Here is a 27,112-nt window from a genome sequence, read left to right as displayed (position 1 = left end):
GGTTATATAAGCCGTGGCAGGGAATTTACATAAATAAGCCATCACTTTGAGATCGAAAGGTCGAATAGCCTACTCTTCGACAAAAACAATAAGGGGTATGTATGGTGGGTTTTTTTCAGACCAAATTTCCTTTTAGCCACAATCTTCATGAGCTTTAACAGGTATGTAGTACAAGCAATTCAGATCAGAGATCTGCCAGCTAGGGTGTCTAGTCCACTCCTAGGCTGAGCAGTGAAAATTGTAATTACTTCCACACGAAAAAAAGATAAGGTATGTATGGCGTTTTTTTTGTTTCAGACCAAATTATTTTTTATCTACAATCTTCATGATCCTTCACAGGCATGTAGTACAAGCAATTCTGATCAGAGATCTGCCAGCTAGGGTGTCTAGTCCATGCCTAGGCTGAGCAGTGAAAATGTTAATTATATCCACCCGAAAAAAAGATAAGGGGTATGTATGGCGTTTTTTTATTCAAACCAATTTTTTTTTTTTTATCTACAATCTCCATGAACCTTCACAGGCATGTAGTACAAGCAATTCTGATCAGAGATCTGCCACCCAGGGGTGTGTAGTCCATTCCTAGGACGAGCAGTGAAAATTGTAATTATTTCCACACGAAAAAAAGATAAGGGGTATGTATGGCGTTTTTTTTTTCAGACCAAATTATTTTTTATCTACAATCTTCATGAACCTTCACAGGCATGTAGTACAAGCAATTCAGATCAGAGATCTGCCACCTAGGGGTGTCTAATCCATTCATAGCCCGAGCAGTGAAAATGTTCATTATATCCACCCGAAAAAAAGATAAGGGGTATGTATGGCGTTTTTTTTTCCAGACCAAATTATTTTTTTATCTACAATCTTCATGAACCTTCACAGGCATGTAGTACAAGCAATTCTGATTAGAGATCTGCCAGCTAGGGGTGTCTGATCAGAGATCTGCCACCTAGGGGTGTCTAGTCCATGCCTAGGCTGAGCAGTGAAAATTGTAATTATTTCCACCCGAAAAAAAGATAAGGGGTATGTATGGCGTTTTTTTTTCAGACCAAATTATTTTTTATCTACAATCTTCATGAACCTTCACAGGCATGTAGTACAAGCAATTCTGATCAGAGATCTGCCACCCAGGGTGTCTAGTCCATTCATAGCCCGAGCAGTGAAAATGTTAATTATTTCCACCCCAAAAAAAAGATAAAGGGTATGTATGGCAGGGGGGTTTTTTCAGACCAAATTATTTTTTATCTACAATCTTCATGACCTTTCACAGGTATGTAATACAAGCAATTCTGATCAGAGATCTGCCACCCAAGGGTGTCTAGGGGATATCTTGTGGGACCAATGAATGGAGGAACGGGTTAACTAGGTTTAGGGTGGGACACAAAGGCACTTTCAAGGTAGTGTGGAAGTCTCACCAACAGCTGTCCTCACACATAGAAACCAGGAACGCTCTTCTGAACATACACATGAAAACTTAAACAGACTGTGAATATGAACTCAATAACTGACCAAAACCACAAGCCATTAGATGAGTAGTTATGCTCTCTCCAGCCAAGGACACAATGGACAAAACATTAACAAGCAATGTCAGTGAATACCTCACAGCAAGTTTTATTTATACATCCAAAAACAAAAGATCAAATTTTGTCACACTATATACAGATATTACATACAGTGTTTATACACATATTACATAATTTGTACACAAGAAAAATATACATAAAAATGTAAACCTTTGTATACAAAAAAATACCTTAGACAAATTAAACAAGGACCAATAACAAAAGGTGACTAGAATATTATTAGCTCATCCTATCATCTTTAAAAACAGTAATACAGTACATTCAATGAGTATAGGAATTTGTCAGCCATCTCTGAATTCAAGCAGTTACAAGTGCCTACAGAGCCCTGGTAATTTTGTTCTTAATAGTTGGTGGGAGGGTTACCTGTGCAGTGACTTAATTTCATGCTTTGTGAACTCAGCAGTATTGCCTTGCTTGCTCAAGAAACATTCCAGCCCACCTCATTCCTAGGGGCTGCACATCTAGGACAACAACGCTGTGGTGGAGCCAAATAATCCAAACTCAAACTGTCTGCTCTGGTTATATCTGCTTCAATATATTTCATCTCTTTGGAACTGTGATGAAAAAGAACTGGGCCTTCTCACAGTAGAAAGCGGGGCCTGTTGTTCCAGTAGCGTTTTTGAAAGCTGTTGGTCTCTGGATGAAAAGGAAAGCCAGAGATGGGAACGACTGGGAGCCGAGCTGATCTCCGCGCAGACCTACGATGAAATCCTAACTGATTTTGGGTACTGCCAATCTTCTAAGTTAAAAAAGAAAAGTGTGAAATGTATCTAGCTGAACCTAACGCCACCAAGAATCAAGCCGGTAGTCACAATCAAGGGCAAATGTTGGAATTTTGCACTCAACTCAAAGCTTGTCACATGCAATCTGTCTTTCAGAAGCGATGGCTTGCTGAAGTTTAATAGCTATCAAAATCTATAGTCCTACATAAGACATTTTGCCAAAACGTAATGACAAAGTGTGCACAAACATTGATCATTCCACATTAAAGAGAAATTCCAAGAATTTTGATAGCCATTAAAACAAGACAGGTGGTCCACAAAACGCTGGAGCCATCAGTCCTTGTGATGGATCGCACTCTGCAAATTACACCTTTTTTTTCCTTTTTTGTTTTTACTTCATTTTCAATCCATGGCCACTCATCAACTCACCAATAAAACCCAATGTAGCGATTGCTAGTTTATAAACATACCTAATAATCAACGTCTGACAATCTGTCTGTTTCTATCAAATTCCACCAAATCTCATGGTTGTACCGTTTAGAGGAGTTGCTAAAAGCAGATAGGGAGGAGTTGTCAGGTAGATGGAACTGATTCCTCATTACGTAGCCACACAATTAACCTTGTTAACTTCGGGACCCAAGTTACCATGCACCACTGACCTTGAAATTCACCTGATAGTCGAGCTTTAGACGGCGCTACACCTCAAGACATGCTCACGGCTCCCGTTTCCACTGGGGTGTCACACGACCACACAGACGGACAGCTGACAGAGGGCGACACACATATGACCACATACCAATTCACCACATCCACATACAGCGCTAGTGAAACACTACTTTCTCTTGGTCATTTACTGGGTAGGTTGGTTGTGATATGATAGGCTCCTCCCCCCACTGAATTCCTGAAGTAAGGGGAGTTCCTCTCTCAAAAGGGACCACATGCATGCACGTCCCTATAAAGGCCATAATTATACACCGAGACCAGAGAGCACCGTTGAGTAGTGGACACTAGAGCCCCTAGGTTTGACCATCCTGGTTACATCGAAGCGTTCTCCCATAACTGTGTAACACTACTCAGAATGACCCAAGAGAAGATGTTCTGACCCGTCAGTGGTCTGCTATAGACAGTCTAGTTAATCAGAAAACAGTTCAGCCTTATTTCAAATAATGTTTATGCCACAGAGTTATACAGGCCCAAGCATATTTCTGTTCCACATCAGTTTGGATTACATAGTTAAGATACATCTAGTGGAGACCAATACAATACATTACAATACTGTGACAAGAGTATGCCAATGGGTTTATTGCTTTCAGTATCCAGATTTACGTTCAAGTTTCTAATAGGCCACCCATGTGGAGTTCCAATGATGAGGTCAAGAGTTCCGTTTAAATTTTCGGAGTAACCCAATAAAAGAACAAATATATACACAATATAAAAACTGCAGTTTAAAAGTTGTTTGGCGACTTCCATATCTGGGAAATCCCGGAGGGTGAGACTTTTAACTTCATGATACGATCTTACAGAGATCTCTTTAGCTTCCGAATGGGTCACTGACACGTCACGATGTATCTACCTAGAATCTCTTTCCTAGCTGAATGGAGCAGTGTGAGAAAACAGATGAGAGAAATGCATCTTCCAGGTGAGCGAGGCAGGACACAGTTAATGGCTGTCAGACAGGACTAGACTGGCAATACAAAAAAGGAAACAGAAAAAAAAGAAAGAAAACAGACCACTGATTGAGGCATTGAATTCTCTAGCACTGTTTCTGTCAGTATGATAGGACTAATTTCTCCGTCTTAAGGTCCTTCCGTCGATGTCCATCTGTCCCCCGCACCCAGCCCAGCTCTGTCCAACACCTCCCCATGGCAACAGGCAGCCACAAGACAGTCGACCGGTTAGACCAGTGGACTCGTCAAACCAGTGGACTCGCTGAGAAACAACCATCATACTCCAACTGGTTCTGAATTCAACCAAATCACCCGACAACGGCAAGGGGGGGGGGAAATCGGAGGTTGTGCAAAATCTGATTGAATTAGTGCACCTCGACAACATTGCACGCTTCATCACAGATACAGCTGACGGTAAAAACCAGGACTATCGTTTCGGAGCCGACGGGCTTGTTGAAGAGTCCACTGACAGACCGGCGGTCGCTCGTCACCGCCGCCGCCTCGCCTCAGTTGCTCTGCTGGAAGGGCGGCGTGGCACTGTTGGCACTTGCAGCGGCGGTGGCGCCGGCGATGGAGAAGCCTGTAGGGGGCGCCGTGGAGCTGTGGCTGGGCTGCACGTCCTTGGGGATGCCACTGTGGGAGGCCAGCTGGTGGCCGAAGGCGGCGCTGAACTGGGGCAGCTGCTGCTTGGCCTGGGCGGAGGTCAGGTGGTCACGCGGCGAGGGGGAGGAGCTAGGGGAGAGCGATGGCGCCGGGGCGCCGGGCGGTGCAGTCAAGCCCGTCAGACCGCTCTGGGGCATCGCTGAGAGGGCGGCCATGGGCTGCAGGGTCACGGAGTGGGTGGTGGAAGGGGGCGTGGACAGCGAGGTGGAGATGAGGTGGCCCTCCGGTCCCACCAGGTTGCCGAACTGCGCCGGGTCGGCGAGGGGGAGCGGGAGGTTGCCCCAGGCCGAGGAGCGCGGCGGCCCGGGGAGACCGCTCAGGGGCACCTCAAGCAGGAGGGGGGAGTCCGTCTGGAAGGCGCCGGCGTGCGGGGAGGACATGTGGTCGCTGTACGGGGACGGCGCGTGCTCGCTGCCGTACTGGCTGCCCTGGGGGGAGGCGGCGGCGTTCCCCTCCGGCTTGGCCAGGACGTGGGGCGGCGGGTGCGTCCGGGGGAACGTCCGCTCCGACAGGTGGCCCTGGATGAGCAGGATGCCGGGGGCGGGCGGCGGCGGGGGCGGAGCCACGGCGGCCGGCTGGGCGGGGGGGGGCTGCGGCGCCGGCGACGGGGGGAAGTGACCGGCGGCGGCGGACTGCAGCAGGTTGTCTTCCAGCTCCAGGCTGGGGAAGCTCTCAGCGGGGAGGCGGCCGTTGAGCAGGTCGCCCATCCCCCCGGCCTGGACCACGGCCCCGGGGAACACCGCCATGGCCCGGTGGTCCACGCCGTCGGCCGGCGCCAGGTCCCCCATGGAGGTCAGGCACACCAGGGAGTCTGGGTAGGAGCCCATGGCCTGCAGCGCACGCACAAGCTCCTCGGCCTCCTCGGTGGTGGGGAGCAGCTCCCCGTTCTTGCCTGTTAAGAGAGACACACACACAACAACAGGTCTCGTATTTCCACAGAGCAGACGGGCACCGGCTAACCAGCCTTTCTCAGCTCAGCGTGTGTTTATAGTTTATTTTGCACAAATATTCATATAAAATAACAACAACAATTTGATATAAATTGAGATGTGTGCAGGTGAGGTAAGAAACCCGATAGGGCTTATTTGAAAACCTCACCCGAAAAAGCAAAAATCATAGAAATTTGATTCAAAATATGGCAAAAAATAATAATTAAATCACAACAAGAATTGGTGTGGAAAAAAAAGTGTGTGTGTGTGTGTGTGTGTGAGGCAGAGTGTAATGTCAATAGATGTGACTGACTAGTCTTGACAGAGACACCGTTCCCTGGGGGGAACCTTGGACAGAGCGAATCACAGGGGTCGGTGGGGGGGGGGGGGGTACCTTCGAACAAGTCGAAGTCCTGCAGGTCGTCGGGGAGTCGTGGTAGCACGTCAGAGAAGTCCTCCTGGTTCAGCTCCAGGTCGTTTGGAATGTCGGCCATGTCGTTGGTGATGTCGTCGGGAAGCTCGTCCGTGCTCAGCTCCGGGGTCGACGGACTCCTGCGACCGATCGAGACACAACGTCAGGAGGACGGTTCGGTTCTCTAGGGGCCGGGCGTGCGCTCTACATAAACACCACGATCCACACGCCTGCGTGCAGTTACACCTGTCTGGCCCTAGGGGGCTCTCTGGCCGGGGACTGACCTGATGCTGGCCTGCGCGGGCATGGCCAGGCTGGAGGAAGGCATTCCCAGGTTGCCCTGGGGCAGTGCGGGGGGGATGGGTTTCTGGGGGCGCCGCGGTCCTCTCCTCCTCTTCTTCTTGTGTTTCTTGGTGAGCGCTGGAGGTTTGGTCTTCTTGCGCGGCTTGCGCTGCTGCTGCTGCTGCTGGTGCTGCACTCGGCGGTTACCGTCTCCGCGCAGGAAGTTGTCCTGAGAGAGACGAGACACTGAGTTACCAGGCAGAGACACACCCGAGGAGGACTGAGTTACCAGAACGAGACGCGCCCGAAGAGGACTGAGTTACCAGAACGAGACACGCCCGAGGAGGACTGAGTTACCAGGCAGAAACACGCCCGAGGAGGACTGAGTTACCAGAAGGAGACACGCCCGAGGAGGACTGAGTTACCAGAACGAGACACGCCCGAGGAGGACTGAGTTACCAGGCAGAGACACGCCCGAGGAGGACTGAGTTACCAGAAGGAGACACGCCCGAGGAGGACTGAGTTACCAGAACGAGACGCGTCTGAGGAGGACAGTTACCAGAACGAGACACGCCCGAGGAGGACTGAGTTACCAGAACGAGACACGCCCGAGGAAGACTGAGTTACCAGGCAGAGACACGCCCGAGGAGGACTGAGTTACCAGAAGGAGACACGCCCGAGGAGGACTGAGTTACCAGAACGAGACACGCCCGAGGAAGACTGAGTTACCAGAACGAGACGCGTCTGAGGAGGACAGTTACCAGAACGAGACACGCCCGAGGAGGACTGAGTTACCAGAACGAGACGCGCCCGAGGAGGACTGGGCTGAGTTTCCCAGAGGCATCGTAGCGCTACGTTCATCGTAAGCTATGGCGTTCATCATAGCGCTACGATGAACGTAGCGCTTCGATGCCTCTGGGAAACTCAGCCCTGACCTGTTCTCTCTGCTGTGGTCAGTGAAAGGGAACCACACCCACATGGCGAGCAGCACGGAGAGACTCAGGAAGAGTTTCTTTCGAGGCCATCCAGCAACTGAATGACACCATCTAGTGTCTATACAGGTAGTGGCACTATATCTAGTGTATTTAATGTGTATATAGCATATACCCCCCCGGGGAAATTTATATTTTTAGCATGTACATAATACATTCATGCCTTTATTTGTATTCTTTTTGTGTACTTTGTAATTACTTAATCGAGTACATCATGGAGCCAGCAGTAACATTTCACTGTACATAGTACACTGTACGATATACGTGACAAAAATCAGAATCTGAGATACAGATGTTTATCATTAAATTTTTCTCCGACTCGCAGTGCCGAAAAGTTCAACGAGCATGTCATCATGACCGTCTTTTTATTAAGCGTTGCTCACTTAACAGTTGGAGACAAATAAACCAACCAGAACAATTAGCAATTAGCGAGTGAGTGGGAGGATAAGCACCTGTAGCGAAGCGCGGCCGCGGACCTGACCGCCACACCGCGGACGACTCACCATCTTTTTGGCGTGCTCCTCGCAGAGCGGCGTCTGGTGCGTGATGTCGAACACGGGGATGGAGCACTGTTGTCCATCGGCGAATTTGGCTGTGCAACTGGAGAACAGCTGCTGGGAGCGATTCAACAGGATGTCTACGAGGGACGGTGAAGGAAACCCCCCGAATGAGACGACAGAGGACACGCCCCCACATTAAACCATCCATCCTATCAGAGGACAGGACACCCCCCCACATTAAACCATCCATCCTATCAGAGGACAGGACACCCCCCCACATTAAGCCATCCATCCTATCTAACAGAGGACACCCCCACATTAAACCATCCATCCTAACTAACAGGACACCCCCACATTAAACCATCCATCCTATCAGAGGACAGGACACCCCCCACATTAAACCATCCATCCTATCAGAGGACAGGACACCCCCCACATTAAACCATCCATCCTATCAGAGGACAGGACACCCCCCCACATTAAACCATCCATCCTATCAGAGGACAGGACACCCCCCACATTAAACCATCCATCCTATCAGAGGACAGGACATCCCCCACATTAAACCATCCATCCTATCAGAGGACAGGACACCCCCCACATTAAACCATCCATCCTATCAGAGGACAGGACACCCCCCACATTAAACCATCCATCCTATCAGAGGACAGGACACCCCCCCACATTAAACCATCCATCCTATCAGAGGACAGGACACCCCCCCACATTAAACCATCCATCCTATCAGAGGACAGGACATCCCCCACATTAAACCATCCATCCTATCAGAGGACAGGACACCCCCCCACATTAAACCATCCATCCTATCAGAGGACAGGACCCCCCCCACATTCAACCATCCATCCTATCAGAGGACAGGACACCCCCCCCACATTAAACCATCCATCCTATCAGAGGACAGGACACCCCCCCACATTAAACACTCCATCCTATCAGAGGACAGGACCCCCCCACATTAAACCATCCATCCTATCAGAGGACAGGACACCCCCCCACATTAAACCATCCATCCTAACTAACAGGACACCCCCCCACATTAAACCATCCATCCTATCAGAGGACAGGACACCCCCCACATTAAACCATCCATCCTATCAGAGGACAGGACACCCCCCCACATTAAACCATCCATCCTAACTAACAGGACACCCCCCCACATTAAACCATCCATCCTAACTAACAGACAACACCCAATAATCATACATCATAACTACCATTAAAAAGGACTATTTCTTCCAGGACTAGTTGAAATGCCCCACCCTCCCACGGGGCAGTCCCGTGGTTGGGCCTAGTGGGCGGGGGTGAAAGGATACGCTGGAAGCAGTGTCGGGTGAAGGGCAGGGCCGGGCTGCTGCAGGCCTGGCCCTTGGTGCTGCCGGTGCAGATTCCCGTCTCGGTGTCTTGCTGCCCCAATGAACCCGCGCTGAGGCAAGAGACAGAGCAGCGCTGAACACACAGCAGCACTGAACACACAGCCGCACTGAACACACAGCCGCACTGAACACACAGCCGCACTGAACACACAGCCTCACTGAACACACAGCCGCACTGAACACACAGCCGCACTGAACACACAGCCGCACTGAACACACAGCCGCATACAAACACTCTCTCGGCTCCCAAATAGCCATCACTGGTACCTCCTGGCCTTGGAAGAACTGGTGCTGATTAGCCGGGCTACGCTCATAGTGCAGCGTTAAGTCATGAACTATCTGCAGTTTGAGGAACTGTTGTTGTTGTTGTTGATGATCTCTTCTTGCGGCCTGTCGACTCGATTCATTTCCCTGCATGTTTTACCCTGCAACTCTGTGCGCGTGACAAATAAAACTACCTTGAAACCAGGGTTGCAAATTTCAAGGAATTTCATTAATCGATAACTGTTAACCTTAACAAACGATAGTCGATTAATTGATAAGAACGTCCCGCGCCGGACTGCGCTTTGCTCGCTTCATGTCTTTCTTCCGCTGTGTCGTTGAAATTTCCCGGCATCCCAATTAGCCTTCACTACATGGCGTGGCGCCCTCATGTGCAGTCAGACCTTAAATCATTACATTTCACACCACTCCCGTTGATAACGTTCTGTTCCATTAACAAGCAATTAATCGAGTAACCAAATCTTACTCAAGTTCATTCTTATCGGCGATTAATCGATAGTCGATTAACTATTAACATCCCTACTTGAAACCTTGTCCTGACTGCAGTTCAACGACTAGAAAGCGATCGACTTCTGACTGGGAAGTGAGAAAGTTGATTGGTTTGAACCGAGCTTTGTTGTTGTTGTTTATTATTTACCTGGAGGACGTCCGGGACACGTTGTGCAGCTCCTGGATCAGCTGTCCGGCGCAGTCCGGGTCCTTGCTGGCGGCGTGCAGCAGGGCTCTGCGGAAGGCATAGCGGTATCTCTTCTGACGCATGCTCTCTCTCTCCTGCCTGCACATGTGCTTGTACTTCTCCTGCAGGTAGGAGCACAGCCGCGTCAGGCGCCTCCGCCGCGAGCAGCCGCCCTCCTCCTCCCATCTGTTTACACGGGGAGAAGAAGAAAAAAAAGAATTGTTTTCAAGCGACTTTGTCCAAAATAAACGTTGTGCGCCGCTACGGCGGCCGCCGGTGGTGGTGGGGGCGTGGACTGACCCGTCCTGCTGGCGTCCCCACTGTAGTCTCCAGGAGGACGGGGACGCTGGGACTCTCTCCGCCGCGTCCTCCTCGTCCTCGCCGCTGTCCTCGGACCAGTCCAGCCCTGCGAGAGAGTCCGTCAGTACAGCTGCTCCAACTCAAATACCCCCGGGATTATTTATTATAGCTATGGTATGTACATAACTCCCCTCCCCCCCCCCCCCCCGGGCATTCATTATTATCTATTCATATCCTATAGCCAGGGCTGAAAATTAACACCTGCCACCGGCCAAATGCAGGTACAATTTCCAATTGGCGACTAGATTTGGGAAGGCTATCTGAAAAAAAGAAAAAAACTTGGCCGGTAGATTTTTTCATCTACAGTCCCCTTGGCAGGTGTGACACCGTGAGCCAAAAAGTTAGTTTTCACCCCTGCCTATAGCACGTACATAACCCTTCTTATACTGTATAGAAAGGGTATTTGTGTAGTTAGTTTTAATTTGTAAACTTGTGTTATTGTGTTATTAGTGTTAATTTGGGTAATTTGTCAATTTGTCAATTTGTAACTTGGAATAGAGTTTGAGAGTTTATCTGTATCAAGCATAATCTTGGAGCCAGAAGCAACATTTCACTGTGACTGTACACCGTACAATACAAGTGACAAAAAATGAATCTTGAATCTATATTCACCTCATCTAACACAGCCCGACATGATGCACAGGTTACACAAATAAGTACAGGTCCGGTGGATGACGCATGGGATAGCTGACTGTAGTGTGTGTGTGTGTGTGTGTGTGTGTGTGTGTGGGCAGATGAGACACCTAGGTGAGGGAAGAGGTCTCCGTGCTCCTGATGTCTCTGACCGCAGAGCTGCACCAGATGCTGCAGCCGGGCCAGGCATGCGGCGGGCGGCGAGAAGGAGGCGGGCCGCATGGTCACCGCACGCCGCTGGGCTGGGGAGGGCGCGGCGTCCCAGCCGCCGGGCGGCAAGGGCGTGGCAGTGAGCGGGGTCTTCCTGCTGAGGGCGGGGCCGGGGCCCCCGGGGGCGGGGGGCTGAGCCGGGCTGGGCGCCGCGCTGTTGGGAGGTGCCGCCCCCGCAGGCAGAAAGGCGGGCGGCTGAGGTGGTGTCGGATTGCATAATAGGCCGTGCGGCTGTCCCGGGAGGACGAACGGGGGCATGGCGGAGTGCTGGGGGGGCTGGTGGAGTCCTGACTGCGGGCGGGGGAGATGAGGCTGGAGGGGGGAGGAGGGGTGCGCCCGGGGGGCAGGGGAGGGGCTAAAGTGCTCTGGCGGGGGCTGAAGGAGATCTGCGTCGTGATGGAGCTGTAGTTTCTGGCTGAGCACCAGCCGACTTTGTAGCTTCTTCCGGACAGAAGAGCCCTTCCGAGGCGGACCGTCCTCCCCGTCCGTGTCGTCCTCGTAGAAGGCAAAAGGGTCCAGGAGCTCCCCGTCGGACAGGGGCAACAGGCGGGTGCAGGGAGGCGAGGGCGGCAGCTCGTCCAGACCGTTGGGGGCCTTCAGAGCCAGCGAGGGCACGGTGATGTTGAGGGCCACGGACTCCAGGTGGTTCCGCGAGCGCATTTCCTCCAACGCGTCGTGCTTCTTCTTCCGCTCCTTCTTGGGAATAAACCCGAGAACCTGCAGGTGGCTGTTACAGTATCTGTGAAGAACAAAGTAACACATCATAAACATGTTTTTGGACGCAACGCAACTGTGAAAGACGTGCTTGCCAACCACAAGGAAACGACAGAGTGATAACTCGTCGTGACAAAACTCACCTGCGGTCCTCGGATTTCGGGATGGGGTTGGTGCACCGTTGGCTGTTGTACTTGGCCACATATTCACATTGCTTGAAGGGGGCAGTCTTATCCTCCAGGACATGACGGATACAGAAGGCATAGCCGTTTAGTCTGCGCTGCTTGCACAGCTTAGGGCTGTATGAGCACAATGGCTTATTGTCCACCTCCGAGAAGTGTATGTGTTTGCCCTCATACATCACGTGACTCTTGTCCTTGAGAACATCAGCTGATGGGGGAAAAAATGGGGGAAAACCGTGAGTCTTACATCATCATCACTAACCACAGGTCCACCCCCCTACTCTGCGCCTACAAACTGGGCCAACTAGTAAACCTCTCTTTCACTAAAGCATCCACACTGTAGCTAGTTTGGCAGAGTAATAAATGATTTCACTTAAGCCAAACTGTAGGCTATCTAGTTTGGCTGATAAAATCACTAACTACTAGGTCCCATTCACAATTCGGACAGATAATACAATAAAAACAGCACCGTCTTGCGTGAGAAAGTCTGTAAATCTTATAATATATAAATATTTGTGTCCAGCTCTTCACCATGTCATGTCTGACTGTTGCTCTGCATAATTGAATTGGTTTAGATAGATAACAGAGCATGAAGCAGACAGGTGAGGGTGAAACACCTGATAGATAACAGAGCATGAAGCAGACAGGTGAGGGTGAAACACCTGACCCATCAACACATCACCTGGGAAGTTTAAAAACTAGTGACCTGTTACAACACTGGCATGGTAGATAACATGACTGTGGTTTACACACAAAAAAGCAAATCCATGTGCAGTGTACAAGTGTCTGTTGTTCTAGCTAGTGAAAACACAACGCATATTAGTATTGTATAGTATTGTGTGCACCCAACTCAACATATACTTAGCTAAGAAGCTATGTGCAGCTCTGTTTCTGTAAGTTACATCCAGGTAGCTTCACCTGATGCTAGCTAGCTAGTTAGCACAAGACGTGGCTAGCTAGCTAACATGGGCTTAGTTTGTGCTTCTTGATCAGCTAGCTAGACTATCTACTTGCCAAAGTGAGTATTTAACTAGCTAATGTTCGGTTATTTCAAATATAGAGACAGTATCTAGGTATCCTTATCCAGTTAAGACGTGACTAGGATGCTAGCTAAGCTAGCTACGCTAAAAACACCCAGGAAACGGAAACATCAGCAAAATACACGTTAATATCTCTAATCAATCCTACGGGCAACTTGTGATGTATTTAAATGTACTGCTGGAACATTATACACTGTCCTAAGCGTTATAGTGGGGTTTTAGAAGAACAAAGCATGATTTCTTGCCAATATAGTTTCAAACAAACAAAGGGGCCGGAGAGGCCTGTCGATAGGAACGGGCCTTCAAATATAATGTTGCGCTCATTACATCCGATCATATTTTAATCGAGGAAATACACACATTTGCGTGAGAAGTAATGATTCAAAGTATCGTGACGGCTATACAACACTAGTTTAATAATCCGAATAATCTAGTTTATGTGTTTTATCACCAATACAAAACACATTTTTAACAAAAACGCTCAAAACAGTGTAAAGGCCGCGGAAGCAGCGGGCCTCGCGTAGAACAGTCGACCGAGTGGTCGAGCTCCTCAACCGGGCTCTTCCAAAATCGAGGCCGAGGCTGTGAACGGCTCGTCTTACCTTCAGTTGGTAGAGGCTGTATGAGGTATTCACTCCAGCCGAAACCTCTATCAGAATCAGCCTGGCTATTTGTGCATCGATATTCGATATTTTAGGATCCTAACATTGATATTATTCGAATACAGTATGACTTCATATACTGATGCATGTAAATATAGATTATCCAAGGCAAATATTAGCAGTTGGAGCTGCTGGGGGTTTGAGTTGGGTCCACAGCACACTCCTCACAGCACCACTACAGGCTCTGCGGGGACATGACAACAGGCTGCTGAACAACAACCACCTCCTACCATGTTGGAAATTACACTTAGTAATAGCAAGAGCAGTGAAGAAACGCAACAGAAAGTCTTCCTAAGGGGCAGGGTAGTGCTGTCTGAAGTGTAGACGTGTTGCAGTTCAGTACAGACAAAGAAATATGAGTATAACCCAAATTATATCAACCTTGCAAGTGCTAGATGTCCATCTCCAACTGGCCATGGTTGATATTTCATGTCATTCCTTATGAATGACTTTTCTACACTGCCTGCTACTGCTGCTCAGGATGACGGAGCAATCAAACAGGATAAAAGGGATTTAAATTCCATGATGACATCCATCTAGCAGACAATTTTCACTTAGAATATACACTAAATATCTCAAACCCATTATCATGAGTAATTATGTGCTGTTATATCCATCATGTAGCCTACTCTGCAAATATAAACAAATTATTTCTTATTCAGTAGTTCAACCCCGGGCCTGTTCGGGGAAACGATGTTAATGGACTAGGGAAACTCTATCAATTGTCTAATTGTTTAATTTAGAAAAGCTGATTCTCACGTATAATTGCACTGACCTCTGAGATTTATAATGTAACAGGCATAATTAAGTTTAAGAGATGGGACATCACCAATGTTTACTAGAGAATATATTTTATGTACATATCTTATACTCACACAATTCACAGTGGTACAATATATACATTAAGAATACATAATAAAAATACAATACAATAAAAATACATTAAGTAAAAATACTTTAAGCAATAAACTGAAAGGTTAAAGAGTACATTTGGTCACATATGAGTATTATAATTCAGCTGCTATGATAGGTGAGGTTTAGCATCCATCACCTTTACTCTGTACTGCATAGTTTTAGTGCAAGTTATTTAGATGTGCAAGAGTTGAATAGTCATCTACTACAATGACTGTGCTGCAAATAATTATGTTTTGATGTGCAAGGTTAGTTGGTTGTGTGAGAATTGAAGAAACAAGAAACCAAATAAATACAGTTTCTATGTGTGCGCTGTTTCAGTGTATGACATTGAGAAGACATCTATTGAACCAGATAACAGGTTTAGCAAATTGACATCCACAGCTTGTGCTCCTTCATTCACAGCCTTCACACACTTGGCCATTGTCTGGGAGGCTCTGCTTATAGGATCTGAGGATAAAAGGGGAGAAAAAGAGTTGTAACTCTACACTCTCATACAGAGGTAAAAATAATAATACAGTGTTAAAATAGCCCAGTCCTACCTGTCATGTAGAAATCTCTCACTGTGAGCTGTGGAGGAATCATAGGTTCTGCAAGGACCCTCTGGTCCACAGCCTGACAGAAACAAAACAGCACCTACTGTAATTGTTGTGGCCTACTGTTGTGTCTAGATCCAATCTACCAAAAGGATGCAAAGCCGCGCACACAACAACAGAGTTTAGTTACCTAGTGCTCTAACTGTCCTAGGTTTCTGGATAAACTGGTGGCGTTTATGTTGACCTTCAAGTCGATTTAATTCATGTGAATGCAAAGTTACGACTTACCTTCGACAGTTCGTGTGCCTGCTTAAAGTAGTTGGCCGCCTCCACGTCATCATATCGCACCAGGGTGGGGGAGACGTCCGCCAGCCGCTCGCGAACCTCATCGATGGTGTCATAGGGCAGCGTCAATCCGGCAAGCTGAGGAGGACAAACGCTCAAACGTTCACCCATAATGCAACTGTATGAAAACACGGCACTCCGTTTGATTCGGAGAAATTGTAGGGTCACCTCAGATATGGCTCTAACGATCTTCCAGTCCTCTCTGGCCATGCCCAGGGCTGTCACAGCCACCCTGGTCTGCTGGACATGGCCCTCTGTGTTCACATAGGTGCCACATTTCTCTGTGTACGCCGCACCAGGAAGTATCATGTCAGCCATTGTTGCCCCAACATCTCCATGGTGACCTGTGCAGAGTTGTAGAACATGTAATTATAAACTCCCATACACATCCCATTACTGCCCCGGCTGGTTTACAATGTCCTTTGTGAGAGAAGTAACAATAGAGAAACGTCTCTATTGTAACAGTGTGGCTTTTCTGACCCTGATAAATGATCAGGCTGTCCTTTGGCAGTTCTTGGCGGGTGATACAGCCAGCATCTGCCCCAAGGAGGAACAGGACTTTAGGTGGATTTTTCCGGATGGCCTTCACGCCTGCCTTGTACCCAAGATCCAGTGCAGCCACCTGACTGGCCACCCTGTGGCAACATGTAAACAAAGAGGGAACCTGTAGTGCAAACGTCTGCCAACGTAGTATCAAAATTCTTCAGTGCGGAAGCCCGTTGCTGTTGCTGCCCACCGCATCCAACACGTCGATAGACTCGGTCTTCCTGTGAGGAGGGGCAGAGAGGCGCCGTTGACAACCAGAGTCAGAGAAGACGGGTGTATAATCTTAAGAGAGAACATATTATTTGGCTCAAATGTGTTATTATTATTGAAATATTATTGAATTGCTATCCAAACAGCCACAACAACAAGACGCAGAGCAAACCTGGTTTCCCAGGGCCGGGAGGTGAAGGCGTAGGGCTTGGAGGTCAACGCCCCCACGGGGCATATGTCAATCATGACATGAACATCTTCTCCACGTAGGTGCCGATCTGCAGGTCGTTGCTCCTGCCTGTGGTTCCTAGGTCCTCCAAACCTGCGATCTCGCTGGAGAAGCTGAAAAAAGGAATTCATAAACAACCCGAGCGGACACCTAGCCTGGCTTCGCCATCCTGACCACGTGAGCTCACATCCTGTTTCTCGCCGCAGATCAGTCTGGCCACGCCCCCGTTCAGATAGCCAATCACAACCGTTTATCTAATATGGAGGGGGGGGGGGGATAAAACGACTGTATCATTTGATACGATGATATGATGACTAACACACGTTTCGTTGCTCTGATTGGTTATAGGTCTATCCAATTGCTTCCAGAGGCATTTTGATCAGACCGTTGATAACGCCCCTTGGAATTCAAAAATAAACGCAGGATTTCCAGACCCTTCGCATTTTTTCGAATTGGGTCTGGCAAAACCCGGCTAGCGCACACCGGCACTTCTTAGAAATATGCTTCTGCTATCTGGATCTATGGACACAAGCCTGACTCACCGCACACAGCGAGTACACTGGATACAGCGGGTCATGATGGTCCTGATGAGGGAGCCGATGTTCTTGTTCTCCACAGCTCGTTTGCCCTCTGTGAAGCGGCTGCGGTCACTGCCAAACATCATGGACTGGTCCTGAAAACACAATGGCAAAATGTCAATGAAGATTAATTTATCCAGGTAGTAAAATTTTCTCAAAGAATTTCTAAAATAATTTATTTTTTTAAAAACACTGTTTAAAATTTATTAAAATAACAAAAAAACAGTGTTTTTTAAAAAACATTTTTAAAATAAATTCTTTTAGAAATTTTTTTATAAATTATTTTAGAAAACAATGGCAAAACAAAGGGAATGAAATGAATGGACACCAACTCGAACCGTCATCATCAGTCTCGCACTCGCGTCACTCACAGCTTTAAAAAAAAAAAATCACAGACATCAAACAGAAAGTATTCACACTGTTACCTGGAGGTCACACTCTCCCCCCTGGTCACAAATTGGGCAATCTAACGGGGGATTAGCCAACAGTAACTCCATCACTCCCTCTCTATCAGAAAACAAAGGTATGTATGAACAGTTTTAATGAATATGTGCAGTATGTTTCTAGTGTAATAAATCAATCCATCCAACAATTCTACATTACAATGAGGCATGATGACAATACTATTCTGCGACAATAATACTATAGGTTGACCATTAATGTAACATGCTACCAGTGAACAATTATCATTATAGGATGAAAGAAACTGCTAGGCTTACCTGGCCTTTCTTGTTTTGACTGAGTTTGTTAATATGTTCCAGCCCTTCATGACTGGCATGGCACATGCTGCCACTGGCTGGAGGAAATACGCTTCATTCATGATTAAATATTCTAAGGTAAATGCATGTAGTAGAAACAGGAGCACATGTACATGCATGATACTGTAGGCTACTTCAAGAGAGCCTCAAGACCCAAGTACACACTCAAGACCTAAGTACACACTCCAGACCCAAGTACACACTCAAGACCCAAGTACACACTTACCTTTGCTGCTTTCTCAATCTCCACCAGACACATCCGACAGTTCCCTGCTACCGACAGACGCTCATGGTAGCAGAAATAAGGGATCTGAACTCCGACCTTCTCACACGCCTGAGAAAAGATTCATGATCAAAAACATAGTGTAAATGCAACCAACTGTCAACAGATAGATAGATAGATAGATAGATAGATAGATAGATAGATAGATAGATAGATAGATAGATAGATAGATAGATAGATAGATAGATAGATAGATAGATGCGTGCATGAGTCAGGCAGCGTTATACAGCCGAACGGCTGCAGGAATCAAGGTTCATAACTATGCTATCACAGCAGTATGCACTATGACATGCTATCAGTGGAATGCAGTATGAATGATGAGTCCCTGTTACCTGCAGCACTGTGGTTCCAGACTCCACCATGACAGGCATCCCATCAACAAACACCTCCACCAGATTACTGGCCGCTGCTGTGGCTACTGAGTGAACTGTAAACACAGGTGAAACATGGATGCAATTATTATAAGTCACTTTGGATAAAAGCTTCTGGTGGCGCAGTACCTACTAGTACTGTCGCCTCACAGCAAGAAGGTCTCTGGGTCTTTCTGTGTTCTCCCCGTATTTGCAAGGATTTCCTCCTTCCTAACTAATATGAAAAACATGCAGAAGAACATGCTCTTTGGTCCGGTCCCTGACAAAGACATGGACTGAGCACTTGGACTTGGTCCCTGGGGGATGACTGCCCACTGCTCTTGGCTGCCCCTGGAGGAAAACGGCTTGGATAATGTGGTATTATCATGGTGTCTCATCCTAATATTGTGCTGAAAGACTGGACACAATTTGAATGCAACTGTTCATATAGGCTAGGCTACATTAACACAATCACACTAACACATAAAACTATTTTTGACTGAGAGATGTGCAAATTTAGTAGACAGGCAGTATATCAGACAGTAGCCTATATCTAGTCTGTTGAAATAACGGTTTCCAGGGAGGCAGTCCCGGTTTTAAACGCCAGTCCATAGCCTACTCTAAGAGTAATAAGCTGCCAGTCAGCAAGGTATATCATGTTAAAACATAATCTAGAGATGTATATGAATTAAAAATCACAACTAGAATTTGCCCACCCAGCCTATCGATACGTTGAATTGGGGGACTCAACAGTCTGGCACCAAATCGGAGTGGAACAAGGTCAAGAACACAGTCTAATTATTGAGTCACTGCAGACATGGCTAGAACATGACAACATTCAAGTACAGTAACCAAATGAAGACATTTCATACCATTGTTGGTTGCAGCAGCGCCCCCCTTGGTAAACGCCGCTCTGGAGAGAGCGCGTCTCACCGCAGGCAAACGCAACCCAGCAAACACACAACGTCAGGGAGACGTTCAGATCATGTCTTAATAACGTCCGTCGGTCCTGAACCCCGTGTGTTCGTCTGCTGGACCCCTCAATATTCACACGTCTGGCTTGGACCCCTCTAAGACGTCTGTGGACGTGCAGAACGGGTTCAATATCTGAACGTCTAAAAAAAAAACATTCATTCTGGCTCCTAATTGGATGTCTTTGGACGTCCGAAAAAGACGATAAATACATCTAAAAGACGTCTTTTAGACGTGTCTTTGCTCAGTGGGAACATGCAGAGAAAACACCCCAAAGTTAATATTAGGTCACATTACGCATCATTTTAGCTAACTGGCACAGTACAGGTGGAGAGTGGTTATCTAGGCTAGGCTACTTACGTATTTGCCTTCAATTAGCCTACTTAATAATAAAGCTAGCTTGCACGATTTTATAATAAAATTATTTTAAAGTCATTCAGCTCTGTAGTAGCAGTATGTTGCCGTTATCACCTAACGCTGACAATAGCAAGCTAGATAACATTATCTAACTTCAGCCAGTCAGCCAACATGACGAGCCTACAGAGAACGGACTGATTCAAACCAACAAATATATCTAGTTTTATTCTAATTCCAAACAGCTATTGCTGTTAATTTGTTACCTTACCTTGCAGCTGCTATTACTACTCCAGATAGCGGTAACTTGAGTGACTGCGCACTATCCATTCAACTGCGTCACGATGGGCATACTTGGATAACTCCAATAGTATAGGCTACGTTTTTATGAATGAGGGAATTAAGCCTATGCATTAGTGCTGTCGAAATTATTAGCATTCTATTATTGGTATAGGCTACCAGTCAATTGGTGAACAAAAAAACGTAATTAAATGACTTCACTATTCAAAAGCCCCAATCTGTCTTATTCAACACTGCCTGCATGAAATAATATGCATGAAATGAAATGTAGCTCTCTATTCAAAACATTGAGTCTATGTATGTATGTATGTATGTATGTATGTATGTATGTATGTATGTATGTATGTATGTATGTATGTATGTATGTATGTATGTATGTATGTATGTATGTAGGCTATGTATGTAGCCTATCTATGCAATATGTTGGCATACAAATGTGGTGATAAATTCATTGGCAGTGTTCCACGCTGACGATTTCCCAGATGTGGACTCATCTGTTTTGGAACTCAGGAAACAAAATGCATTCCCACTCCAAACAACAGCAGACGTCAGGAGGACAGATTGCTTCCTTGAGGCCCTTGAGCATGGGCGATTGTATAGGGGGGGGCAGGGGGGGCAAGTGCCCCCCCTGATTGGCCAGCCCAACTCTGCTCAAATTTTTTTTTTAATCCCCAAAAATAATAATAAAACAAATAAAATAAAATAAAACACTAACTAACACAATTATTAAATACATAATTGTGGTTTGTACCAGTTTGTGTTAGGCCATCATTCATTTTAAAAGTGTATTTATTACTTAAACTAGGCTACTTAAAAAAAAAAAATCATAATCCACCAATGGCACAACTCGTCCGTTGACATCAACTATTTACGGTTTGATCTGTTACCGCAAAAAAAAGAGATCTGACTGAACTGCTCAGTGCTCAACAAGCTACAACTAGCCAACCTGCTCACAATGGCGAAAAGAGCTATAAAAACAATTGACCACTTCTTCATAAAAAATAAAATAAAACTGGCAATGCTAATTGAAGAAGCTACCACTCGAAATGACAGCGCAGCAGGTGCAATCAAATGCAGAAGTGCTCCAGAGGCTATCGGAGCTAGCACACTAGCACTAGCACTAACACTAGCACTAGCACACTAGCACTAGCACACTAGCACTAGCACACTAGCACTAGCACACTAGCACTAGCACACTAGCACTAGCACACTAGCAACATCACCATCGGCGAGGAAGCTAGCACCAGCAGGCAGTTGCAGTTTGATGTTGTGATGTTGGGTATGGCCTAGTGCTCGGTCATAAAGTCATATTGACATGCTTGTGGTGTCTGGATGAAGTTTGATGCGTTGTACATATTGAATTGTCATACAGATTTCTCATTAGCATACTGTTAACAACTGGCATTCTTTGTAAATAGATGGGATGGGATGGCAGAACTGTTTTTTTTCAAAATGATGTCAAAATGTTGCCCCCCCTACTCTCAGAGGGTAAAATCACCTATGCCCTTGAGCACGTAACCATTAACAGAAGAAATAGCCTATAATCTGAACAGAAATTACATGTTGAGCAATTTAATAAACATTCATTATATTCAAATATATTAATATGCATATAGGCCTACTATGAAAAAGAAATATAAGTATGTGAAAACTACTAGAAAATGCTGAGTAAACTGGGATTAACACTTTGTTCTTAACAATATTGTGAACCAGATACATAAAGCTTACTGCATTGTCTAGGCTACACAAAGAGAAAATGAAAAACAAACACATTTCTACATGGTTAAACGTGTTTCACACAAAATGTATGAGGGTACAGAAATATCTAATTGGCAGTAAATCTAGGGCTAGTCTACATCTGCTTGTTTTGGAGCAGTGTCTTAATCGGTGAGTTGCTATAAATTCCCGTTGCAGGCTACTTGAGGTTTTTCTTTGAGGGAATTATAGGCGACTAAAGTTGGCACCCAGAGCAATGTCCGCCTGGAAGTATTCCAATGAAGCAACCAGGAAAAATCCTGTTTACACTCGAAGAAATTGCGCAGTTCATTCAGCAGCTGCCTATAGGCTTGTTTGGGCCGTATATAGGCCTAATGGCTCTCAATACAGTAAGACACAGCTCTCCTAGGAGCAACTGTTAGTTCTCTGGGCGGGTAACAAACATCAATCATTGCTCGGCTGCAGACCAGGAAAATCCTGTTTACACTGGAAGAAAATGCGCGTTCTTTCCGCAGCTGCCTAGAATATACTAGTTTGGATGATATAGGCCTAACTGGCTCTCAATATAGCAAGAAAGATCTCTCCTAGGAGCAACTGTAAGTTCTCTGGGCGGGTAACAAACAGCAACCATTCCTCTGCTACAGACAGACTCAGTCATGTTAGTCCTAAACATGCACCAATCATAGGATTGATAACTCGGTACATTCTTCTGGAGGATTCCCTTGTGCAACAGCCAGACGCTCCTCAGCGGGGGGGCCCACCGTCGTCTCCGCTACAGACACGGACTCGGTCCCGGAGATGGATTGGCTCAGCTCGCGCAGTGACCTCTTAGTAATGTCTAAGCACGAGCGACGCAGGAGGCGGCGAACCTTTTTGCCCACGAGCACGTAGAGGAGGGGGTTGAGACAGCTGTTGAAAAAGGCCAAGCTAGTGGCGAGAGGAAAGCCAGTTTTCAGCACATTGTGCAGGTAAACGGACGAATGTATTGTCAGCTCCATCAAACTGAAGCTATGGAAGGGCGCCCAGCACAAGAAGAAGGCCAGGATGACTGCAGACACGGTTTTGGAGAAGCTAGACAGGCGTATAGAAGATTTGTGAACTTTGACCGCCAGGAGGATGCCCGTCACACTGATGGCGCAGAGGGGAAGGAAGAATCCCACCGTGGTGCGGATAACCACCATTGTGATGTGGCGCATAGCCATTGTGTGTCCATCCCGGACGTGGTAGTTGTTGAAACACACCACCCTGTTGCGTACCGGCATGGTGTCACGGAATATCAGGGTGGGGAGGCTCAGGGTGGCCGATATGGCCCACAAACCCCCACACACCATCGAGGCTCGCCGCACTGTGCGCCAGCGCTGGCACCATGTAAAGTGGACCAGCGAGACGTACCTGTCTACGCTGAGTATCGTGAGGAAGAGCACGCTGGCATACATGTTCATCACAGACACAAATGAATTTAATTTACACATGGCCAGGCCAAACGACCAGTGGAAGTCCCGAAGCACGTAGTCTATGGAGAAGGGCAAAAAAAGCACAAACACAAAGTCTGCTATTGCCAAGCTAAGCAACCATATGCTGTTCACCGACCGTTTAGTTTTAAATGCCGTCACCCAGATAACAATACCATTTCCAAGGAGACCGAGCACAAATGACACACTGTATATGACCACTGATATGATGTGCGTGGTTTCCCTCTGAGTATAGTCGCCTTTTATTTCTTCAAAGTCTCCATATTCCATGTAGTCTTCATAGCTGTAATTTCCATAGTCCTCGGTTGTATCTGTTTGATTCATGGCTGGATGTCTAAGAAAAGACAAGTGTTATGATAGAATGTATTACACACTGAGACCTTCATTTTAGATCAATCATATCTCACAGACCCCATATTAAAGCTTATGGAACAACATAACAGTTGTCACCATGGTCTCACCTGCTCTTCGGCTGTTCCCCAAACACTCTTCAGTTCATAGATGTTAACTTGTATCTGGGTGACCTTAACCCTGGAAGAAAGTGCCATCAGTACTGGATGGGGAAATGGTGAGATCACATTAAAAACACAACTACACACACACAGACACACACACGCGTGCGCGCACACACACACACACACACACACACACACACACACACACACACACACACACACACACACACCAAGGGGTAGCCTACACATCTCTTAGTGCTTCCTGCAATTCCCTGCTGGAAACTCATGCCAGATAAAACTCATATGACTCTACCCGACTACATAGTTATGACTTAGACTTACAAATACGGAAGTCTATGAGGGTATAGCCTACATACTTTTCCACAGTTAGAATCAAGGCCGCCTTAACAACTGTTGCCAATGTTAGGCAATCTTCGCACACATTAACACCCCTTTGACGTGCTCTGTAGAAATTAGGCAACACGCACGTTTCCTCATGCTATTAATATATTTCTTTATGTGACATAATAGAGAAACCCTGTATGAATATTAAATCTATACAATAGCCTATTCATCAATAATGTTATTATAGCCTAACTTTAACATGCAGTCTTTTGAGATGATTTCTACCTATAAAGCTATAGCCTACTATGTAGGCTGCTGTAGCCTATGTTTCTACCTATGAAGGCATGTAGGCTACTGTATGTAGGCAGCCTAAATGGAATTTATAGCCTACTTTTATTTGTATTTTCTTATTCTAAAATGAACATTCAAGTTAGGAATGTGTAGCCTACCTGTACCTAATCTGTCGGCATGTTGAGCATACATTCGTTTCAATCGCTTCAGTCTTGTTTAGCCAATCCTTTTTAGATTAAATCCATAAACTCGGATGTGCAGAAGGAAAAAGTTCTTCTGAAATTCACCAACGTAGTCAATTTTCATCCCAGTTTCAAACTTTAAATCGCTTGGTTAGGCTAAAATCGATAGGTTCGGCTATGTCAATGACATGTTCACATCTTTAAATATGGAAGTATAGGCTTCACCATCATCCTTGCAGGTTTAGCATTCTCATCCCGTAAATCGCCTCGCCGTTAAATCCTGTATAAATAGGGTCCTGTTCTCCGCCTCTATGGGCGTGCCTATACTGACGCGTCAGTGTCCCTGGAAAATGCATTTATTGAAGGAATGTTCAGAATTGTCTCTCTCTCTCTCTCCCTCTCTCTCTCTCTCTCTCTCTCTCTGTCTCTCTCTCTCTCTCTCTCTCTCCCTCTCTCTCTATCTCTCTCTCTCTCTCTGTGTGCGTGTGTGAACCTCAAAGCTTTATCTAGAATTTATAGCTTTATAAGAATTGCCCCCCTCTCTCTCTCTCTCTCTCTCTCTCTCTCTCTCTCTCTGTGCGTGTGTGAACCTCAAAGCTTTGCCCAGTCGTGCCAGAATTGCCCCCCTCCTCTCTCTCTCTCTCTCTCTCTCTCTCTCTGCGCTTGTGAACCTCAAAGCTTTGCCCAGTCGTGCCAGAATTGCCTCTCTCTCTCTCTCTCTCTCTCTCTCTCTCTCTCTCTCTCTCTCTCTTTCTTTCTCTCTCTCTCTCTCTCTCTCTCTATGTGCGTGTGTGAACCTCAAAGCTTTGCCCAGTCGTGCCAGAATTGCCCCCTCTCTCTCTCTCTCTCTCTCTTTCTCTCTCTCTCTCTCTCTCTCTCTCTCTCTGTGCGTGTGTGAACCTCAAAGCTTTGCCCAGTCGTGCCAGGCACAGTTGAGAGGTCGAGGATGCTCTGGCATAGGGTCTTACTGGAAAGACAAATCACTATAGGCGATAGGCCATACAGAGATGGGGTTGTTGGAGGCTTGCATCAAATTGGAAAGATGGTAATGAAAGCACTAGTTTGGCCTCCTGGTGGGTTGATGAAGACATCTCCTCGTTTAATATTGAAAATATTTCACCTTGGCCAGGCTCGTCATCACGACTTGCTTTTCATTATGACGACGAACTGTCCTAAAACATTCATTCATTCATTCATTCATTCATTCATTCATTCATTCATTCAAAAGTTTATTTGGACAGGACAATGTGCACGTACATAAAATGTTCAAGAACATTAAAATGGATACACTAGATTTAGCTCAGAGCTCAAAACATCTCGCGATGTCCTGTTAATCTGTTTTAGGTGAAGGTCAAACGATATCTCTGTTGTATTTGTTTGTCTTCATCTTATTTGTTAATTGTAAAAAGTATGTAAAAAAAAAAAAGAAGAAGAAAAAAAGAACAACAAATGAATCAGTTTAGACAGTAAACCGTTTTAGTTTATGCCCTGCGGGTGCTGCTTGCATATGAAATCGTAATGGGATGCAATCCCATGCAGGACTCCTTCATAATTGATTGTTAACATTTATGTTGGGAATTCTAGCATAGTGGGCTTTATATTGGGTTCAAGCACCAGAACCTGATCACCTGCATGTTTATTCTCGTGAACGCGCCTTGTAGGGAGGACGTCTTTGTGCACGTCAAGGAGGAGTCTGCGCTCGTTGATTTGGAGTAGCTGGCCACCGCCTTCCATTCGCCCCTAGCCGCTACCGCAGAAGACCGCTCTCCCTCTGGCTGGATACGGGAAGACATTTCCATTATCGGCGTCTACCCCGCAATAATGGGCCGCAAGCTATTCACTACGTTGATGTGTTGATATAAAGATATTTCAAATATCAAATATGAATCATGCATTTGATATTTCTGGCAAATTTGCTCGTGAGCATCCTTGCGTCCTGGCTGCATCCATCCATAGCGTCATTTGGTATGTACGGCATTTTTTTTTTTACCCATATCAATTTCCTCTTTAACTGTTTGTGTTTTATTGTTTCTGTCTCTACAATATACAATCTATCGATAACTGGTATTATACTGTTGTATTGTCTGAATTTGGGAAGGATCATCTCTGTGTGCGGAGGATATGTAATATGCTGAGTCCTTTAGTGAAACCGAGATGGGGGCAGAATCACTTCAGTATCTTTGTTCAGGTTTTAAACAAGGATTTCACAAACAATTATCTTGCACAGTACAGCATGCCATTGAAACAGTGTCTAGTATAAATCTTTTAGCGAGGTCATTACTTTCTACTTGCTGATATAAAGTTCATATTACTGATGATGCCTGAGGCATAAGCTATGTTATTTGACACGAACACAGACATATTATATTGACCTGAAC

The 27,112-nt window shown here is 46.3% G+C and overlaps 3 protein-coding genes and 1 pseudogene across 4 annotated transcripts in view; 1 reads left to right on the top strand and 3 right to left on the bottom strand.

Annotated features, from left to right (window-relative positions):
- Positions 1-1,728: 1,728 nt before the first annotated feature.
- Positions 1,729-13,975, bottom strand: ino80da (INO80 complex subunit Da). The gene is made up of 10 exons (XM_084443390.1): positions 13,841-13,975; positions 12,160-12,406; positions 11,203-12,041; positions 10,400-10,505; positions 10,061-10,285; positions 9,082-9,191; positions 7,751-7,884; positions 6,258-6,484; positions 5,956-6,113; positions 1,729-5,524 (listed from the first exon to the last, which is right to left on the bottom strand). The coding sequence occupies exons 2-10, from the start codon at positions 12,375-12,377 to the stop codon at positions 4,476-4,478; spliced, it is 3,066 nt and encodes a 1,021-aa protein (XP_084299516.1). The 5' UTR covers positions 12,378-12,406; positions 13,841-13,975; the 3' UTR covers positions 1,729-4,475.
- Positions 13,976-14,566: 591 nt separating this feature from the next.
- On the bottom strand, positions 14,567-19,604 carry LOC311312968 (NADH-ubiquinone oxidoreductase 75 kDa subunit, mitochondrial-like; annotated as a pseudogene). The gene is made up of 14 exons: positions 19,520-19,604; positions 18,630-18,724; positions 18,241-18,348; positions 17,976-18,052; positions 17,682-17,763; positions 17,221-17,351; positions 16,622-16,791; positions 16,430-16,460; positions 16,174-16,372; positions 15,862-16,037; positions 15,637-15,771; positions 15,355-15,427; positions 15,189-15,262; positions 14,567-14,578 (listed from the first exon to the last, which is right to left on the bottom strand). The product of its transcript is annotated as an NADH-ubiquinone oxidoreductase 75 kDa subunit, mitochondrial-like (transcript).
- A 3,065-nt stretch (positions 19,605-22,669) lies between these two features.
- cmklr2 (chemerin chemokine-like receptor 2) lies at positions 22,670-24,767 on the bottom strand (the record flags this gene model as incomplete). The annotated part of the gene is made up of 3 exons (XM_084442975.1): positions 24,711-24,767; positions 23,923-23,992; positions 22,670-23,795 (listed from the first exon to the last, which is right to left on the bottom strand). Exon 3 carries the CDS (start codon positions 23,783-23,785, stop codon positions 22,670-22,672), a length of 1,116 nt encoding a protein of 371 aa, XP_084299101.1. The 5' UTR covers positions 23,786-23,795; positions 23,923-23,992; positions 24,711-24,767.
- A 1,856-nt stretch (positions 24,768-26,623) lies between these two features.
- LOC311313102 (disintegrin and metalloproteinase domain-containing protein 23-like) overlaps positions 26,624-27,112 on the top strand; it is a gene marked incomplete at its 5' end in the record, with an annotated part of 37,967 nt that continues 37,478 nt past the window's right edge. Inside the window, one exon of the mRNA XM_084443152.1 lies at positions 26,624-26,699. Coding sequence (XP_084299278.1) covers positions 26,624-26,699 — 76 coding nt within the window. The remainder of the gene's footprint in view (positions 26,700-27,112) is intronic.

This window comes from Borostomias antarcticus, assembly GCF_949987555.1.
Source record: "Borostomias antarcticus genome assembly, chromosome: 9".
NCBI classification, from domain to species: Eukaryota; Metazoa; Chordata; class Actinopteri; order Stomiiformes; family Stomiidae; genus Borostomias; species Borostomias antarcticus.
Note: the sequence above shows the minus strand (reverse complement) of the source record. Positions and strands in the feature narration are given on the sequence as shown.

Coding starts and splice junctions, on each gene's coding strand:
- ino80da (XM_084443390.1), bottom strand. CDS start 12,377: ATGTATGAGGGCAAACACATACACTTCTCGGAGGTGGACAATAAGCCA. Junction 10,286..10,399: donor TGGGGACGCCAGCAGGACGG/GTCAGTCCACGC, acceptor CCGTGTAAACAG/ATGGGAGGAGGAGGGCGGCT. Junction 6,485..7,750: donor AGGAGCACGCCAAAAAGATG/GTGAGTCGTCCG, acceptor CGTCTCTCTCAG/GACAACTTCCTGCGCGGAGA.